Consider the following 21,279-nt stretch of genomic DNA (forward strand, 5'->3'; position numbering starts at 1 on the left):
ACTGAATTATAAAGGAAGCCTGTATCTTCATATTGATACATCATCTAAAGTGTAATTAATAACTTCATGTTAAACCCTATTATTGCACACACAGTGACTCCATGCAACTTATGTGACTTGCTATGCACAGTTTTACTCCTGAACTTATTTAGGCTTGTCATAACAAAGGGTTGAATACTTATTGACTCAAGACGTTTCAGCTTTTCATGAATTTGTAAACATTTCGAAAAACATAATTCCACTTTGACATTACGGGGTTTTGTGTGTAGGCCAGTGACAAAACATCTAAATATAGTCCATTTTAAATTCAAGCTGTAACACAACAAAATGTGGAAAAAGTCAAGGGGTGTGAATACTGTATTTTAAGGAAGTGAGCTCAGCTAATCTGTCAAAGAAGGGGGAGAGAAAACCGAGGGAGGAGCAACCTGGAGTGATGGACAGGAGGGAGGATGTAAATGATGTATTGGATGCACCATTTACCATGGCAGAGATGAAGACAGCAATAGGCCCATCTCAGCGATGAGGCGCTGGATAATGTATTGGGCCTGTACAACAGAGTGTGGGAGGAAGGGAAACTACTGGCCAGCTGAGTGTGGGAGGAAGGGAAACTACTGGCCAGCTGAGTGTGGGAGGAAGGGAAACTACTGGCCAGCTGAGTGTGGGAGGAAGGGAAATTACCAGCCAGCTGGAAGGAGGCAGTAGTGGTAGCAATCCAGAAACCCAACAAGCTATCGGCCAATAGCCCTAACATCTCATGTATGTAAGATTATGGAACGTATGATTATGGAGAGACTAACTTACTTCCTGGAGAACAGGGAGTTAATATCGCCACATCAGAGTGGGTTCAGGAAGGGGAACTATGGACCCAGTGCTCTGCTTAGAAGCAGAGGTCAGGAAGGCCCAGGTCAACAAGAGGTGGTTGTGGCTGTGTTTTTTTGATGTGGAAGGCGTATGATATGATGTTGAAGGAGGGGTTGCTAATCAAGCTTGACCTTATGGGTGTAGAACAGTCAACTATTTGGAAGGTTTATCCAGGTGAGGGTGGGGAAATCTCTATCAGGCAGCTACTTGGAGGATGACGGTACACCACAGGGGAGCGTGATTTAGTCCTCAATCAATATCAATGATGTTTACTCTCAGGTAGGCCAGATTATTGGAAGGTCTTTATTTGCAGATGGGGCTTAGTGGAAGAAATGTATCATACACAGTTAAGATGTAGATGAGGTGGAGAGGTGGTCATTAAAGTAGGGATTCAGATTCTCTGTAGAGAAGTCAGACAGTGTTCCATGAGGAAGGTTGGAGATGAGGTATGCCTGAGGTTGTATGGGAGAAACTTGGAGAGGCTGGGAGCCTTCAGGTTCCTAGGGGTGTACTTTGACACTAGGCTGACCTGGGCAGAACACATTGAGAGAGTGGTGGGAAAATTCTGAAGGTTCTGAATGTGATGCGCTGTCTGACAGGGTTGGAGTGGGGGGCTGGGCGTTCCTCACTGAGGACAATGTATGTACCACTGATTCAATCTGCGATAGACCTTGGCAGTATAGCGTATGGTTCGGCAGCCAGGATATCACTGGAAAGTTTAGATATCATACAGGCGCAAGGACTCAGAATATGAATCCGGACAGAGTAGTAGTTTGCTCTGTCGCATGTCATCAGTATTGATAAGTCTGCAGTCCTTTAGCTCACGCAGCACCAGACAAGATCCGCTGTATGAGGTACTACAAACCCATGGCCGAGTGAAACAGATGGGTATACAGACTAGATTTACTTGGGTCCCAGCCCATGTGGGGGTGGAGGGGAACGAGGCAGCTGGCTAAACAGGTGTTTTAGCAGTGGGGAGGTGGACGCTACAGTTCCAATGAGCAAGGCAGAGGCAAAAGGCCTGATATGGACAGTGTTTGTGCAGAGATGGCGGGAGCAGTGGAATAGAGACACTAAGGGGAGGCATCTCTTCCATATACAGAGGAGAGAAAAAAAATGGAATCAAATTTTGTCACATGCTTTGTAAAGAACAGGTGTAGACTAACAGTGAAATGCTTACTTACGGTTTCTTTTCCAACAATGCAGAGTTAAGATTTTTTTTTTAAATGAAAGTGACACAAGGAATAAATACACAGTGTATAACAATACAGAGTAAAAAATAACATGGATATATACGGGGAGTACCAGTACCGAGTCAGTGCAAGAGAATTAGTACAAAAAAGGGTCAATGCAGGTAGTAAGGGCAGCCATTTGATTAGCTATTTAGCAGTCTTATGGCTTGGGGTTACAAGCTGTTCCGCTGTTGTTGTACGGTAGCAGAGAGAACAGTCTGTCTTGGGTGGCTGGAGTCTGACCAGTTTTTCGGCCTTCCTCTGACACTGCCTGATAAATAGCTCCTGGATGGTATGGAGCTTGGCCCCAGTGATGTACTGGGCTGTGCTCACCACCCTCTGTAGTGCCTTGCGGTCGGGTGCCTTGCGGTTGCCGTACCAAGCGGTGTGCAGCCAGTCAAGATGCTCTTAAAACTTTGGGGACGGGAGCACGAGAAAGATGATAGGAGTCCACCTTAACTCGACATAGGTTGGGACACGGCCGGCTGAATAAGTAATTACATATCATAGGAAAATATCCACCAGGAAGGTGTGATTATTGCCAGGAAATAGAAACAGTAGAACGTGTGTTGATATATTGTGGGCAGTATAAGAGGGAGAGATATTTGCGCCTGTATGAGAGAGAATGGGATACATAAATTAAGTGTAATGAGTCCATTTGAGTAGAATATGAACTGATACAGTATCTGTTTCATTTTCTAAGATAAACGGGACAGGCAGGCAATATTTTGTTCCTCCGGGGTCTCTGGCCCACACTCCACTCCAGCACAGTAGCGGTAATACACTAACAACGTGGGATGCCAACCGCCCAAAAGTACCACAGAAGAAGTAAACGGACACGAACAGTGACCAATAACAATTTACACTTGGGCGTTTTTTACTGTATTTAGACGTTTTAACACACTGGAATACTTACCTCAGGTAGTCTAAAATTTATGTTGGAGACAGGACTTGGTTGATAGACCCATGTTATCTAGGTAACGCTAGCTAGCTGCTGACAATGGCTAACTGTATGGTTTGGAGATCTGTAAACTCGTAGATGACGACTATGCAGTGTTTCGTTTAAAAATAACTCAAAGCCAGAAAGAAAACAGGTCATTGCGGAGTAAACTACAGCTACTGGAACTAAAGCTATCATGGGAGCGCGCAGAGAGGACAATGCGAGAGCGCGTCCTCGCCAGTCTTCCCAGTAGTGTCAAGATCCTCGACCGATACAGAGGAATGACAAGAGGTACATTTTGCAGAAGGCTGAGGGGCTTGGTACGGTGGGATTTGATCTGTTTGTTAACTTGGCTTTCAAAGACTTTAGAAAGCAGTAGAAAGGCAGTGCAGGATGGATATAAGTCTGTAACAGTTTGGGTCTAGAGTGTCTCCCCCTTTGAAGAGGGGAATGACCACGGCAGCTTTCCAATCTTTATGGATGTCAGACGATACGAAAGAGGTTGAACAGGCTAGTAATAGGGGTTGCAACAATTGCGGTGAATAATTTTAGAAAGAGAGGGTCCAGATTGTCTAGCCCAGCTGATTTGTAGGAGGTCCAGATTTTGCAGCTCTTTCAGAACATCAGCTATCTGGATTTGGGTGAAGGAGAAGCCGGTTGCTGCGGGGGGAGCATAGCTGTTGTTCGGGTAGGGGTAGCCAGGTGGAAAGCATGGCCAGCCGTAGAAAAATGCTTATTGAAATTCTTGATTATCGTAGATTTATCGGTGGTGACAGAGTTTCCTAGCCTCAGTGCAGTGGGCAGCTGGGAGGAGGTGCTCTTATTCTCCATGGACTTTATAGTGTCCCAGAACTTTTTGAAATTAGTGCTACATGATGCAAATTTCTGTTTGAAAAAGCTAGCCTTTGTTTTCCTGACTGGCTGTGTATATTGGTTCCTGACTTCAATGAAAAGCTGCATATCGCAGGGGCTATTCGATGCTAATGCGGTACGCCACAGGATGTTTTTGTGCTGGTCAAGGGCAGTCAAGTCAGGAGTGAACCGGGGGCTATATCTGTTCTTAGTTCTACATTTTTTGAATGGGGCATGCTTATTTAAGATGGTGATGAAAGCACTTTTAAAGAACAACCAGTCATCATCTACTGACGGGATGAGGTTAATATCCTTCCAGGATACCCCGGCCAGGTCGATTAGAAAGGCCTGCTCTCTGAAGTATTTTAGGGAGCGTTTGACAGTGATGAGGGGTGGTTGTTTGACCGCGGACGCAGGCAATGAGGCAGTGATCGCTGAGATACTGGTTGAAGACAGCATAGGTGTATTTGGAGGGCAAGTTGATCAGGATGATATCTATGAGGGTGCCCATGTTTAGTGATTTAGGGTTGTACCTGGTAGATTCCTTGATAATTTGTGTGAGATTGAGGGCATCTAGCTTAGATTGTGGGACGGCCGTGGAGTTAAGCATATGCCAGTTTAGGTCACCTAACAGTACGGATTCTGAAGACTGATGGGGGTCAATTAATTCACATATGGTGTCCAGGGCACAGCTGAGGGGGGTCTATAACAAGTGGCAACAGTGAGAGACTTATTTCTGGAAAGGTGGATTTTTAAAAGTAGAAGCTCGAACTGTTTGGGCACAGACCTGGATAGTATGACAGAACTCTGCAGGCTATCTCTGCAGTAGATTGCAACTCTTCCCCCTTTGGCAATTCTATCTTGACGGAAAATGTTGTTGTTGGGGATGGACATTTCAGAATTTTTGTTGGCCTTCCTCAGCCAGGATTCAGACACGACTAGGACATCAGGATTTGCAGAGTGTGCTAAAGCAGTGAATAAAACAAACTTAGGACGGAGGCTTTTGATGTTAACATGCATGAAACCAAGGCTTTTACGGTTACAATATTCACAATGAAAATCTGTCACCAATTGGGATGGAAACCTAGGTAGCTCCTCTCTGAGAACCTCTTCCCGCAATACCTATAGGCGAATGGCCTCTCTCCTGTGTGGACCATCAGGTGCATCTTCAGGTTGCCAGCCAGGGCGAAGTGCATGTGACACTGGGTACAACTGTAGAATTTCTCCCCTGTGTGAACCTTCTGGTGCCTCTTCAGGTCACCAGCCTGGGAGAACCTCTTCTCACACTGGGGGCAGCTGAAGGATTTCTCCCCTGTGTAGACCCTCTGGTGCCTCTTCAGGTCACCAGCCTGGGCGAAGCGCATGTGACACTGGGTACAACTGAAGGGTTTCACCCCTGTGTGGACACTGGTGAATCTCCACCTTCTGGGTACAGCTGAAGCCTTTGTTACAGAACATGCAGAGGAACCGTTTCTCTTTACTATTGCCCGATGTTGCTCCCCAAGCCTTGGCCCTTTGGTCATTTCAGTTCTGAAAGGAAGTGGCCGTGTGAATCGGAACGTGTCATCGATGTGCACACTGGGTCGCGATCTCTGAATGCGTGTAAAGGGGAGTGGTTGGCGCCATTTAGATTTGTCTCTAAGCTTCCCCTGTAATCTAAGAAATCTCTGCCCTGTGAGAGTCACCTAGGAGACGGACAATTTTCATTCCATGTGGGAGGAGCGTCACCCTCCACTTTCACCTCTACCACTATAGCCTCCCCTTTCTTATCTTGGCAGCCTTCAGAGTATACACTACTAATGTACTGGTTCCAGTCCCCTCTAGACAGATCAGTCTGTGTCTCTAAACCCAAGCGCATGTTGCCAGGGTCCATCTGTAGTGTAAGAACAAGACGGATCATTGACAGTCTGACGCGTCACCCAAGTCCAGATGGGAATGAATAGTCCTCGGGCTTGGGTTACCGTAAAGTAAATACTCTGAGCAGGAAGCAGGACAGCCCAGTGGCCCCTGCACCAATCTCTCTGAGTCTGATCTGTGGTCAGATCTTGTGTGTAAGTGCCTTTGTGTTACAGTTAAAGTCTCAATGTCTGTCTCTGACTTGAGTACGGCGTTCAGCATACCACTGATCTCCGTGATGCTGCGTTTGGTCTGGTGCTGGGGCATGGCAGCAGTCGCAGATCATCACCGCCAGTGGCTAACGTGTCACCATCTCCATGGGAATGAACCATCCTTTGGCTATGTTGAAATACCGGTAAATACTCTGAGCCGGGAGCAGTAGGACAACCCAGTGGCCCCAGTCTCTCTGGGTCTGATCTGTGGTCAGATCATGTGTGCAAGAACCTTTGTGTTACAGTTAAAGTCTTGATGTCTGTCTCTGACTTGAGGACGGCGTTCCAATGCTTCGGGTCCAGGGCTGCGCTGGGGCAATGGTGGGGTCATCCGTGGCTACAGGGGGCGTTCCAGCTGCTACTCCAGTCTGGATGTCTCTGCTGTGCCGTCGGTCTTCTTCTCCTTCAGACCTCTCCTGCTTCACCAGAGATAATCCTCCAGGACCTGCAGCCTCTGCAGACTGACAAGAAGAGAGGAGGTTATTACCTGTACATGAGTCGAATTGGATAAAAATGTCGTAGGGAAGTCTCACAAGCTCCCCTATGGCAAATACATGAGGATGTACATGTAAGCAAGTGAATAGCTGAGGGGAGTCTTCCTGAAATATCCCAAGACCCAGTAATTAATTTTTGTCCTTTCTAATGAACATTTGTTTTTGATCTAAAGCCATACATGCCACTGTGTTAGATCCTGTTGTAACTTTGAGTGGACATTCTGGGCTTTTCAATGATATCATGTGGGGGTGTGTCACCATCATTTTTTCTTTATGGTTCTTCAAAATGGCTACCATCACAATTAGCACGTTTTATGGTAAGTGTGTGTAATTTGAGAGTTTGATATTCAAATTGTTTCTAATAGGTAAATATCTCAGAAATAGTTGGAGTTTATGGCAGTTTAATCATTTTTTCAAATTGAATAAGAGTTTGTTAATAAATGTCCTCTGTTCATATTTAGTACCAACTGAGTATAATGGGCTCTACAGTGCACATACAATAAAATCTAGACATTTTTTTCACCAAAAATGCCAAATTATGCATAATTACTCATAAATATGCATAATTCCCTAGCCTTTTTTGTACTGGGTTTCATGTAAGTAAGTGAATAGCTGAGGAGAGCCTTCCTGAAAATAAACTGGCCACATTTGATTTACAAAGTAACACAATTTTTATGCAACACTATTACACTAACCTCTATCACGATAACGTGCTGGGTTGAGGTTCCACTCCCCTCACCAACAGTGATTGGTTGGTCATCTCTCCAAGCATTCTGTCCCGCTGGCCAGAATTCACAAAGCTCCCGTGGCCTCCAGTGAGATGTCCTTCACCTGAGAGAGTGATTGGGGGAAAAGAGGTGGTCAGGTTAGCTACTGTCAGTGCTCAACAGTATATTTATTGACACTGTCTAGAATTGGCAAGGATGTAAGGTAACACTTGAACTTCTTGATATACTATTTAATGATTGATGTATTATGTTCCATGCATTACACTGTTTTCATTAAGTAAATAATAGGAAATGCAGTAAATAAAGAATCTGGTTAGAATATGATAGTGTGTCTGCGCATGATAGCGAAGTAATCGGGGGACAGGGTTGGGGAGTAACGGATTACATGTAACTGATAAAGAAAAAACAACAACTTTACCAGCAAAAATATTGTCATCGGATTACAGTTACTTTTGAAAAACTAGAGGATTACTTCTAGAAAGGATGTTTACGGAATACTGAGCGAGTCTGACCACTATGATGACACACCGAATCTGTTTGATGGATCACGGGAAAAGTGCAGGAATAGGTTTATGTAGAGCTTGATTTGGATTAACAACGAGTCTCCGGCACAGGACATGCAGCTAACCTCGGAACAGGCCCTAATCCCTAAGACTCGGTAAAGACTTCTTAAGAGATAAATAATCTGCCATCACTCTCCGTTCTTTTGGAGAACGTACAATCACTGGAGAACAAACTGGACAAGCTCTGTTCGAGACTATCCTATCAACGGGACCTGAAGAACTGTAATATCCTACGTTTCTCGGATTCGGGGCTGAACAAGGATAGTTTTTCTATGCATCGTCAAGACGGCAGCGTTGGGTAAGGTTAAGGGGCAGGGGTGTGTCTTTGTTAACAACAGCTAGAGCGTGATCTTTAATATTAAGGAAGTCTTGAGGTTCTGCTTGCCCAAGTTAAAATACCTCATGATAAGCTGTAGACCAAACTATTTACCAAGAGAGTTTATCTATATTCGTAGCTGTTTATTTACCACCACAAACCGAAGCTGGTACTAAGACCACTAAGACCCACTAAGATGAGCTGTAGTCGGCCATAAACAAACATGCTCATCCAGAGGTGGCGCTTCTAGTGGCCAGTGATTTTAAGGCAGGGAAAGTGAAATCCATTTCACCTAAGCAACTAGAGGAGAAAACTCTAGATCACCTTTACTCCACAACACATAAATGCACACAAAGCTCTCCCTTCATTTGGAAAACCAACAAACCATGCATGAGAGCACCAGTTGTTCTGGACGACTGTGTGATCATGCTCTGTGTAGCCGATGTGAGTAACACCTTTAACTTCTTATGGCTGGGGGCAGTATTGAGTAGCTTGGATGAATAAGGTGCCCAGAGTAAACTGCCTGCTACTCAGGCCCAAAAGCTAGAACATGCATATAAGTAGTAAATTTGGATAGAAAACACTCTGAAGTTTCTAAAACTGTTTGAATGATGTATGTGAGTATAACAGAACTCATATGGCAGGCAAAAACATGAGAAAAAAATCCAACCAGGAAGTGGGAAATCTGAGGTTTGTAGTTTTTCAACTCTTTGCCTATTGAATATACAGTGTCTATGGGGTCATATTGCACTTCCTAAGGCTTCCACTAGATGTCAACAGTTTAGAACCTTGTTTGATGCTTCTACTGTGAAGGAGGGGGGAATGGGAGCTGAATGAGTTAGAGGTCTGCCAGAGTGGCATGAGCTGGTCACGTGCGTTCACGTGAGAGTTATCTTGAGTTCATTGCATTTCTGAAGACAAAGGAATTCTACGGTTGGTACATTATTTTAGATTTATGTTAAAAACATCCTAAAGATTGATGCTATACTTCCTTTGACATGTTTCTACAGACTGTAAAGGAACTTTTTGACTTTGTCTGCTCCTAGTGATAGCGCGTCAAGAATTTGGATTACTGGGCTGAACACGCTAGCAAAAAGGGAGAGAGAACTTTATCGAACAAAACATACATGTATTGTGTAACATGAAGTACTATGAGTGTCATCTGATGAAGATCAAAGGTTAGTGATTAATTTCTCTCTCTTTCTGCTTTTTGTGACTCCTCTTGTTGGCTGGAAAAATGGCTGTGTTTTTCTGTGACTAGGCGCAAACCTAACATTATTTTTGAAATCGGACACTGGTGGGATTAACAACAAGTTTATCTTTAAAATGGTGTAAAATACTTCTATGTTTGAGGAATTAAAATTATGAGATTTCTGTTGTTTTGAATTTGGCGCCATGCACTTTCACTGGCTGTTGTCATGTCGATCCCGTTAACGGGATCTAAGGCATAAGAAGTTTTAAACAGGTTAACTTTCACAAGGCTACAGTGCCAGATGGATTACCAGGACATGTACTCAGAGCATCCACTGACCAGCTGCCAAGTGATATTTTCAACCTCTCCCTGGCCCAGTCTGTAATACCTACGTGTTTCAGGCAGACCACCATAGTCCCTGTGCCCAAGAAGGCCTGGTAACCTTTCTTAATGACTATCGCACTGTAGCACTTATATCTGTAGCCATGAAATGCTTTGAAAGGCTTGTCATGGCTCACATAAACACCATCATCCCGGACACCCTGAACCCACTCCAATTTGCATATGGCCCCAAAAGATACACAGATGCAATCTGTATCGCACTCCACACTGCCCTCTCCCATCTGGACAAGAGGAACACCTATGTGAGAATGCTGTTCATTGACTACAGCTCAGCGTTAAACACCATAGTGCCCTCCAAGCTCATCACTAAGCTAAGGACCCTGGGACTGAACACCTCCCTCTGCAACTGGATCCTGGAATCCCTGACGGGCCACCCTCAGGTGATGAGGGTAGGCAACAAAACATCTGCCACACTGACCCTCAACACTGGGGCCCATCAGGGGTGTGTGCTTAGTCCCCTTTTGTACTCCCTGTTCACCCACAACTGCGTGGACTCGCACAACTCCAACACCAAGTTTGCTGACAGCACACGTTGGTAGGCCTGATCACCGACGACAATGAAACAGCCTATAGGGAGGTCAGAGACCTGGCAGTGTGGTGCTAGGACAACAACCTCTCCCTCAACAGCAAGACAAAGGAGCTGATCGTGGACTACTGGAAATGGAGGGCTGAGCACGCCCCCATTCACATCGACGGGGCTGTAGAGGAGCAGGTCGAGAGCGATTGACAGCATATTGACTGGCTGCATCACCGCTTGGTATGGCAACTGCTTGGTAACCAACAACAAGGCACTACAGAGGGTAGTGTGTACAGCCCAGTACATCACTCAGGCTGAGCTCCCTGCCATCCAGGAACTCTATACCAGGCGGTGTCAGTGGAAGGCCCTAAAAATGGTCAAAGACTCCAGCCACCCAAGTCATCAACTGTTCTCTCGGCTACCGCACGGCAAGCAGTACCGATGCACCTAGTCTGGAACCAACAGGACCCTGAACAGCTACTACCCTCTAAGCCAGGCCTGGGCAACTCCAGTCCTTGAGGGCTTGATTGGGGTCACACTTTCCCCCCATCCCTAGCAAACACACCTGATTGAATATAATTGCATTTTTAACTGAAGATCATGTTTAGTTGATTATTGGAGTCAGTTGTGTTAGCTTGGGCAAAAGTGTGACATCAATCTGGCCCCCGAGGACTGGAGTTGCCCAGGCCTGGTCTAAGCCATAACACTGCTAAATAGATAACCAAATAGCTACCAGGGCTATTTAACTATCTGCATTGACCCTTTCTGCACTAACTTTTTGGATTCATCACATACCCTGCTGCTACTGTTTATTATCTATCCTGTTGCCTAGTCATGGTATTCCTAGTTATATGTACATATCTACATTACCTCGTACCCCTGCACATCGGCTCGGTACTGGTACCTGTGTATATAGTCAAGTTATCGTTACTCATTGTGTATTAATTATTTTCCTATTATTTCTCTATTTTCTCTCACTCTGAATGGTTAAGAAGGGCCCGTAAGTAAGCATTTCACTGTTAGTCTACGAAGCATGTCACTAATAAAATTTGATTTGACAGCAGTGGTGTAGCCTATGGGCGATATGGATATCACATAAGGTCTATTATTGATATCTACATAGCCATTATGTGATTCACACCGCCGCTGTGCTGGTTGTGGATGGCTGTTCACAGATGTATAGTTGAATTGAAAAGTGTAGGCTAAGCTACCTATCAATCATTGTTTATGCGACCCATGGACAGCCAGTGAAAAATGTGCTCGTAATATTACATATTACAAACTCCTATTCATGATCACGGTATTTCAAGCTGAATAGACTTCTTTGTTAGCAAGAATAGAGTGGAAAATAATGACTTTATTCCATCATCAATATTAAACTGTCCTTGTTCTAGCCTAAGTTTACTGTCTCTCAAAACAAGTATTTACTCAAGCCTGTTTCAAATGACAAGTTAGCTAAAGGTTAATGCGGGGTATTAATTACCCTCTTACCAAGACACTTCATATAACTATAATATTTCAGCTAAAGAATAGTTCCCAAACATCCTCTGCATACATATCAAGCCACACCGCTACGATTTCCCCCCTTGGTGGACACTCCTATGTCTGATAAGGCTAGTCAGGAAGGAGAAGCTCTTGTAACATAGTTTGCACTTGAAATGCCTCTCCTTGGTGTGAACAGTCTGGTGCCTCTTCACATAGTACGCATGAGCCGGCTTGTCTGAATCCGTCCTGGATCCCTGACTAGAGCCTCTGTCTCTCTGATGACCACCAGGACTGAGGTTGTTCAGTCCACTGGTTGTGTTCTGTGTGGTTGAGTCTCTGTCCCTCTTGGTTGGGTCCTAACTCAGGAAGGAAGAGTAACTGCTCCTGATCCGGGGCCACCTCAGAGGTCCAGTCTCTCCAACCAGTAACACCGGATATCAGCAGATCTTCATGGACTGGAAACCACAAAGATTATACAGAAATGCATAAAGGTTTATAAGACATTCTTTGCTGTACACAGAAACATGACATGTTATAAAATGCTAACCACAGTCAAGCCTGTACCTAATGATGGGTATGAATTTCTGAGCTTTAAATGTTAATAATTAGTTATAATAGAGACCTGAGGGGTGCTATAGCCGAGGGGCTACACCAGAGGTTAATGGTTATCTGTAGGAGGAAGGTATATGGTGGATGCAATCAAGCTTGGAATGTACTGAGTGCAGGGAAAACAATCACGTGGCAGCATTGATCAGGGGAGAGAACCATGGATTAGTGATGAAAGGGGTTGACGTCAGGTTAAACGAGAAGGAAAAGTTTATTGCCAGTATCACTTAGTTTCCTGCCAAGCAATAACAATATGGAGCAATTTTAGTTGTTTTTTTAAAGTCCAAACTCAGTCTCTGCAATGATACAAAAATAATCAGGTCAGTCTGCAGAGTCAATTTAGTATTTAATTTAAACAAATAGCATTACAAATCACATGTATTGCACAAAACAATACATGACAAGTAGAAAAACTTCTCACAATTGACCTTTTCTGTAAATCTAGTACCTTCGCTTTGATGTAACTATAGAATACTTTGGAAATGGTTCAATATTACACACAGCTTCAATACTTCATGAATTAAGGCACTATCATTATCTCACTATAAAACACCTAAAGACAAAGTTTGTCACTTCATTAGTGAAGCATTTTTACACCATCCATCACCATATCACCTACTCGGCCTCATCATACTCATTCTTTCCTCAGTTCACGATACATCCATTACCAACAGAATTAACTACAAACTAACTAGTATTACATTACATGTCACTCTATACATGGGCCGTGTGCATTTTCTGCTGGTGTATCCTGAGGTAGCTCCTCTCTGAGAACCTCTTCCCACAGTGTGTACAGGCAAACGGCCGCTCTCCTGTATGGACCTTCAAGTGCATCTTCAGCTGGTGCTGGCGGGAGAACCTCTTCTCACACTGGGGGCAGCTGTAGGGTTTCTCCCCTGTGTGGACTCTCTGGTGCCTCTTCAGGTTTGACGATTGAGAGAAACTGGCCCGGCACAGCTGGCAGCCAAATGGTTTCTCCCCCGTGTGCATCCTCTGGTGGATCTCCATCTGTTTGGGGAAACTGAAGGCTTTCCCACAGAACGAACATGGGAAACGCTTCTCTTTGACACTGGATCTGCTGATAGCGATACTACTACTACTGTCAATTGTCAATGGACTTGTGTAGCCATTAAGTGTTGAGGCATTGGCATTGTCTGAGGTCTGGTTTAACAGGAGAGTGTGAGGAGGACGAAGGCCAGAGAGTGTCTGTGTTGTCGCAGGGTCAATGTTCAAGTTGATAGATCCTTTAGAAGGCAGGCTGAAGGCAGAACCTGTTAGGGCATTAACCTGAGGCGCCATCAGTCTCTCTGAATCACAACTATAGGAGCAGGACGGAGAATTGCTAGCCGAGTCTGTGTCTGTTCTCATACGGATACCTCCCCATCCCAGCGGACTAAATCTACACCTTGCCCTGGTTTCAACTAGTATGTTGTCATGGAGATTAAGTTTAGATGTTGTTTTGTGTTCAACTGTCAGTTTCTGGTTATGTTGAACAATGCTCCCTAGCCCAGAGGTAAGGACGCTGTCCCATCCACTGGCCGCCACTATGTCGCCTCTGGTCCAGGCCGGCTTGTTGATGTTATCCCTGGAGCCCTTGGCTGTACTCGTCTGGGTTTGGGAATCCAAGATGGCCATCCAGTCTCCACTGTTAGCCTCCAGCCAACCATCTACAGGAAGAGGTTACAAAATAGACTTTACAGACATGGAAGAGAACTCGGGTCCCAAATTATTGGCACCGCTGATAAAGATAAAGCAAAAACAGGAACAGCAAAATAGCCCCATAACATCAAAGCTCTACTACCATATTTTACCGTAGGTATGAGGTACTTTTTTTTGCATATGCTTCCATGTTTCATTTTTTCGACGCCAAAGAGCTCTATTTTCAAGTCATCTGGCCAAAGCACCACCTGGAGTTTGATAAATGGCATTGGCACTTGAATTGAAACCGGTACTATGAGGAGGAACGAGCGTGGTGTTGGAGTGACGTCAGCTGACGTAAGACAATGGGCTATATGCATTTCTCCTTTACCTTGCTCCCCCTTCTTTAGTCCACTCAGCAGGTCAATGCTCTCTGGTTCGTCTTCTATTGTCTCCTCTTTGACTAGCAGCAGATCAGGCTTCCCATCCTCCATGTCTACTGGCTGTAAGAGATACAGAGTGAGAGGATGTTGGATCAAGAGATCTGATATGAGCACCCTGCTATGGAGCATATTCTGATTGGGCAACAAGGGATTGCTATGAGTACTATGCAAACGTGTTAGTTGATTTGATTACGTGACACTTTATTTAATGCTTTGATCAAAGGCATGGTCCCACACTTTAGACAAAATTAATCAAGAACTGGGCCCGTATCCACAAAGAGTCTCAGAGTAGAAGTGCTGATCTTTCCATATAATCCTATTCATTATGATCTAAAAGGGTAAACTGATCCTAGATCATCACTCCTGCAATGAGAGGCTTTGTGGATACAGACCCTGACCTAATACCATTCAGACAGTAGTTTACAGTGGGCTCACCTCAGCGAGACTGAGTGTGGTCCTGTGCAACTCAGCTGGTTCCTCTGTGGATTCAGGAGGAGGTGTAGTCTGGTTGTCCTCCATGATCATGGTCCCCTCAGGGTTCCGTAGACCCTCCTCACACCCCTCATCCTTCACCAGCAGCACCTCTGGACCCTCATCCTTCACCAGCAGCACCTCTGGACCCTCATCCTGGAAGAGAAAGGTGATACAAATTAAACAGACATACTCCCTCAGGTACGTACACACACACAGATAAGAAACATGTTCAACATGGAGTGTATACACTTCCCCACTACATTTGAGTCCTATACTGTAGTTACAGAATGACTTCATTGTTGTTAAACTCATCATGGTGGACATAAATATGATGATGTGTGTAAATATAAGTCCGCTATTTAGAACCTCTTCTCACAGTGTGTACAGGCGAACTGCATTTCTCCAGTGAGGATCTTCAGCTGGTGCTGGCGGGAGAACTTCTTCTCACATTGGGGGCAGCTGTACAATTTCTCCCTTGTGTGGTTCCTCTAGTGCCTCTTCAGGCTGCCAGCCTCTGTAAAGCACATGTGACACTGGGTACAGCTGAAGGGTTTCACCCCTGTGTGGACACTCTGGTGGATCTCCACCTTCTGGGAGCAGCTGAAGCCTTTGTTACAGAACATGCAGAGGAACCGTTTCTCTTTACTGTTGCCTGATGTGGCTCTCCCTCCCTGAACCTGAGCTCTAGCCCTGTCGTTTGAGTTCAATACCTGATTAAAAATAAGAAACGATGTGGACACTGGGTCGCGATTGCTGAATGTGTGTAAAGGGGAGTGGGTCGCAACATTTAGATTTGTCGCTAAACTTTCACTGTAATCTAAGAAATCTCTGCCCTGTGAGTCTCCATCTCCTAGGTGACTATCTGGATTCCATGTGGGAGGAATGTCACCCTCCACTTTCACCTCATCTACAACCAGACCCTCCCCTTTCTTATCTAGGCACCTGAGTTTACACTACTACTGTACTGGTTCCAGTCCCCTCTAGACAGATCAGTCTGTCTCTAAACCAGAGGTGGGAGGGACCAAGTCACTATTATTCGAGTCAAAACCAAGTCACAACCTTCGAGTCTCACATGCTAACGTTTTAGCATTTGTGGTACAAATCCCAGTCAAGTCATTGGAAAGATGTGACTTTGTTGAGCTTCACAATCAATTTGAGATACTTTTGGATGATTTGGACATGATGCATGAAAAATGCTAATATCAGTGGCCCGTTTTGATGTTTGAAAGCCCATACACATAAATACCCCACTAAATTGGACAAGAGGCCACTAGCTTCTTTTTTGAAAAACGCCCTATAGAATCTTGGCCTAGCTCCTCATGTACCAGAGACCTAGCAGAGCCGTTACTCACAAATACAGTGGGGCAAAAAAGTACTTAGTCAGCCACCAATTGTGCAAGTTCTCCCACTTAAAAAGATGAGGCCTGTAATTTTCATCATAGGTACACTTCAACTATGACAGACAAAATGAGAAAAAAAATCCAGAAAATCACATTGTAGGATTTTTAATGAATTTATTTGCAAATTATGGTGGAAAATAAGTATTTGGTCACATACAAGCAATATTTCTGGCTCTCACAGACCTGTAACTTCTTCTTTAAGAGGCTCCTCTGGGCCTCCCGGGTGGCGCAGTGGTTAAGGGCGCTGTACTGCAGCGCCAGCTGTGCCATCAGAGTCCCTGGGTTCGGACCCAGGCTCTGTCGTAACCGGCCGCAACCGGGAGGTCCCAGGGACGACGCACAATTGGTCGGTAGGGATGTCCTTGTCTCATCGCGCACCAGCGACTCCTGTGGCGGGCCGGGCGCAGTGCGCGCTAACCAAGGTTGCCAGGAGCACGGTGTTTCCTCCGACACATTGGTGCGGCTGGCTTCCAGGTTGGATGCACGCTGTGTTAAGAAGCAGTGCGGCTTGGTTGGGTTGTGTATCGGAGGACGCATGACTTTAAACCTTCGTCTCTCCCGAGCCCGTACGGGAGTTGTAGCGATGACACAAGATAGTAGCTACTACAACAATTGGATACCACGAAATTGGGGAGAAAAAGGGGTAAAATAAAAAAATGGATATATTTTTTTAAAGAGGCTCCTCTGTTATCAGTATAAAAGACACCTGTCCACAACCTCAAACAGTCACACTCCACTATGGCCAAGACCAAAGAGCTGTCAAAGGACACCAGAAACAAAATTGTAGACCTGCACCAGGCTGGGAAGACTGAATCTGCAAAAGGTAAGCAGCTTGGTTTGAAGAAATCAACTGTGGGAGCAATTATTAGGAAATGGAAGACATACAAGAACACTGATAATCTCCCTCGATCTGGGGCTCCACGCAAGATCTCACCCCGTGGGGTCAAAATGATCACAAGAACGGTGAGCAAAAATCCCAGAATGACCTGCAGAGAGCTGGGACCAAAGTAACAAAGTCTACCATCAGTAACAAACTACGCCGCCAGGGACTCAAATCCTGCAGTGCCAGACGTGTCCCCCGCTTAAGCCAGTACATGTCTAGGCCCATCTGAAGTTTGCTAGAGAGCATTTGGATGATCCAGAAGAAGATTGGGAGAATGTCATATGGTCAGATGAAACCAAAATATAACTTTTTGGTAAAAACTCAACTCGTCGTGTTTGGAGGACAAAGAATGCGGAGTTGCATCCAAAGAACACCATACCTACTGTGAAGCATGGGGGTGGAAACATCATGCTTTGGGGCTGTTTTTCTGCAAAGGGACCAGGACGAATGATCCGTGTAAAGGAAAGAATGAATGGGGCCATGTATCGTGAGATTTTGAGTGAAAACCTCCTTCCATCAGCAAGGGCATTGAAGATGAAACGTGGCTGGGTCTTTCAGCATGACAATGATCCCAAACACACCGCCCGGGCAACGAAGGAGTGGCTTCGTAAGAAGCAATTCAAGGTCCTGTGGCCTAGCCAGTCTCCAGATCTCAACCCCATAGAAAATCTTTGGAGGGAGTTGAAAGTCCGTGTTGCCCAGCAACAGCCCCAAAACATCACTGCTCTAGAGGAGATCTGCATGGAGGAATGGGCCAGATACCAGCAACAGTGTGTGCAAACCTTGTGAAGACTTACAGAAAACAATTTACCTCTGTCATTGCCAACAAAGGGTATATAACAAAGTATTGAAATAAACTTTTGTTATTGACCAAATACTTATTTTCCACCATCATTTGCAAATAAATTCATTAAAAATCCTACAATGTGATTTTCTGGATTTTTTTCCCCTCATTTTGTCTGTCATAGTTGAAGTGTACCTATGATGAAAATTACAGGCCTCATCTTTTTAAGTGGGAGAACTTGCACAATTGGTGGCTCATTAAATACTGTTTTGCCACACTTTAACTGTTTCACGTTTAGAAGTGACTTTTTCTAACAAACAAATGGAAACTCTATGAGGAGTACGATGGCACCCAATTATGGTCATCTTTATATGGGACAATAAGAGCAGTGGTTCCCAACCAGGGTTACTAGGACCCCAGGGGGTACTTGAGAAGACTCATGAGACCATAGACTTACTGGTAAAATGCACACGAGGTGATACTTCAGGGGTACTCCGGGCAGAGCAAAATTCAGTTGGTGGTACAACAACCGAAAAAGGTTGGGAACTACTGGCTTAGAGCATGATCACATTCCCAACCCTGATCAGAATCCCTTTTTTAATCAATGATCAAACTATATCAATGTTATATAGATGATATATTGGTATTATTTGATGGGACTCCCACTGAGCTTGATGTTCCATGAGTTTCTTAATAAATCAAATGATCATCTTCATTTCACCGTGGACTTTGATTACAATAGTGTCAGCTTCCTTGGCATTCAGATCACTAAAGAAAATGACACACTCATCACGATCTATACAGGAAGCCCACAGTTTGAAACAGGCTTCTAAGAAGTGGTACTTTCCACCCCATTCCTCTAAAGAAAAGCCTGTCAGTTTAACCCATAACAGTCTAAGCCAGGGTGGGAGGGATTCTACTAAGCTATATGGAATTGTTTTAAGAAGGCCATACCAAGGATAATTTTACTATTTGATTTTGAATTTTAAGACCCCTTGAAGTATCCCAAAATGTTTTTAATTATTTGAAAAAAATAAAATGTTGGGCCTTACTGCTATTAGCCCACACAAACGCAATGAATATGAGATTCACTACATTGTACAACAGATATCCCCCCCCAAAAAATCGAAAGTAAATTCGTTCTGAAGTGTCTATCCTATATCTGAAAGATATAAAAAAGATTGGGAAACATTTGTAATTTTCTACATGTATTTAACCCCTTTTTTGTCACTAAATAGACTCCAAATATATTGCCATTGATTGATGAATTGTCCTCTGGCTCTGGATGACAGCTTAGCCTCCCCAGCCCCAGTCTCTCTGGGTCTGATCTGTGGTCAGATCCTGTATGTAAGAGCCTGTGTGTTACAGTTAAAGTCTTGGTGTCGGTCTCTAACTTGAGGACAGCGTTCCGTGTTCCACTGACCTCCATGATGCTGCGTTGGGTCCTGGACTGCTCTGGGGTGGGGTTCTCTGTGGCTACAGGGGGCTCCCCTGCCGCTCCAGTCTGGACATCTCCACTGTGCCGTGGGTCCTCCACTACTTCAGTCATCTCCTGCTTCACCCCAGGACCTGTAGCCTCTGCACCTGCAGACTGACACAAGAAGAGGGGAGGTTATTACCGGTACATGAGTTTTATTGGATAACAATGTTGTAGTGAAGCCTCACAAGCTCCTCTATGGAAGATAAATGAGGATGTACATGTAAGCAAGTGAATAGCTGAGGGGAGCCTTTCTGAAATGAACTGGCCACATTTGATGTACTGTAATTTTAATGTGACAATATTGCACTGACCTCTATCACAACAACATGCTGGGTTGAGGTTCCACTCCTCTCATCAACAGTGACTGGTTGGTCATCTCTCCATTTATTGTGTCCCGCTGGCTTCACAAAGCTCCTGTGGCCTCCAGTCAGATGTCCTTCACCTGAGAGAGCGATTGGGGGAAAAGAAGTGGTTAGGTTAGCAACTGTCACTGCTCAACAGTATATTGTATACTATTGATACTGTCTAGAATTGGCCAGGATGTAAGGTAACACTTCTCAACTTCTTGATATACTATTTATAGATTGATTATGTTCCATGCATCATTGTTTTCAATTAGTAAATAGGAAATACAGTAAATCAAGAATCTGGTTAGAATACGATATTGTATCTTTGTGCAAGATAGCTCAGGAATCTGAGGAATTATAGAATACTATCCAACACCCAATTCTCGTTAATACAAGTCACACGTGCAGAGGGGAACTAGGCGACAGGCACTGTTCTATAGCTATAGAACGGCGACAGGCCGCGCACCCACGCCTTTGCAAAATGTACCTCTTGCCATTCCTCTGTATCGGTCTAGGATGTTGAAAGTACTGGGACGACTGGCGAAAACGCGCTCTCGCATTGTCCTCTCTGTGCGCTCCCGTGCCACCTTCAGTTCTAGTAGCTGTAGTTTCCTCCGCAATCCCCTATTTTCTTTCTGGCTTTGAGAAATTTCCAAACGAAACACTGCATAGTCGTCGTCTACGACTTTACAGATCTCTGCCACGGCTGCATTTGCTAGCACCTCCATGATGGAGGCTATTTGAGTGTGAAAAACCATACCGTTACAGTTAGCCATTGTTAGCAACTAGCTGGATAGAGTTACCTAGATAACATCTATCAACCAAGTCTTGTCTCCAACGCGAACTAAACACTACCTAGGGTAGGTATGTGATGCTGTGTAGTGAAATTTGTCATATTGAGTTCCAGGGTGTTAAAAAAAACTTTGAAATAAAACCCTAACGTGGAAATGATTCTTGGTCACCGTTCACTTCCGTTTACTTCTTCTTCTATGGTATTATGGCGGTCCGCAAAAAAATCGTTTGGGGTGGTATGCCACAGCCTGCTGCGTTCGCCTTACTGTTCTGGAGCGTGAATTCATTACACTTTGTAGCTAGATTTCCAACTAATTGTCGCCTACTGTTCTGGAGTGTGAATTAATTACACTTTGTAGCTAGATTTCCCAAAAAATGGCGACAGATTTTCATGCAAAAATTCAAAAATCTGCATAAAGAAAATATGCCCATTTTTCCCACCAGCATTGTGTTTCCACCAAACTGACTTGTGGATAAAAATCAGTGCGTGATTACTTTTTCCCTTAATTTTTCATTTACCGAAAGCTAAATTTAATGTTCAATGTGATTCTATTGCATTTTTCAACTCTACCATAGTTTTGCCACATTAAATAGCAAATGTGCCTACTTTGGTCTTGGTAGCAGGAAATTAGCTTTACAACTGCAAAATAAAATCTCTCATCATCATCATGGCAAAATGTGAAGAATAGCATGAGAGTAGCTATAAAACAGCATACAGCAAAACATCCCTCAAGAGAGGCAA

The 21,279-nt window shown here is 44.4% G+C and overlaps 1 protein-coding gene across 1 annotated transcript; it reads right to left on the minus strand.

The window, feature by feature from the left end:
• Window positions 1-12,623: 12,623 nt before the first annotated feature.
• Window positions 12,624-20,807, minus strand: LOC112261330. The gene is made up of 6 exons (XM_042330597.1): window positions 20,233-20,807; window positions 19,710-19,840; window positions 19,342-19,509; window positions 14,813-15,004; window positions 14,098-14,437; window positions 12,624-13,963 (listed from the first exon to the last, which is right to left on the minus strand). Exons 1-6 carry the CDS (start codon window positions 20,519-20,521, stop codon window positions 13,011-13,013), a joined length of 2,073 nt encoding a protein of 690 aa, XP_042186531.1. The 5' UTR covers window positions 20,522-20,807; the 3' UTR covers window positions 12,624-13,010.
• Between the last annotated feature and the right edge of the window lie 472 nt (window positions 20,808-21,279).

Source organism: Oncorhynchus tshawytscha, linkage group LG11, assembly GCF_018296145.1.
Source record: "Oncorhynchus tshawytscha isolate Ot180627B linkage group LG11, Otsh_v2.0, whole genome shotgun sequence".
NCBI classification, from domain to species: Eukaryota; Metazoa; Chordata; class Actinopteri; order Salmoniformes; family Salmonidae; genus Oncorhynchus; species Oncorhynchus tshawytscha.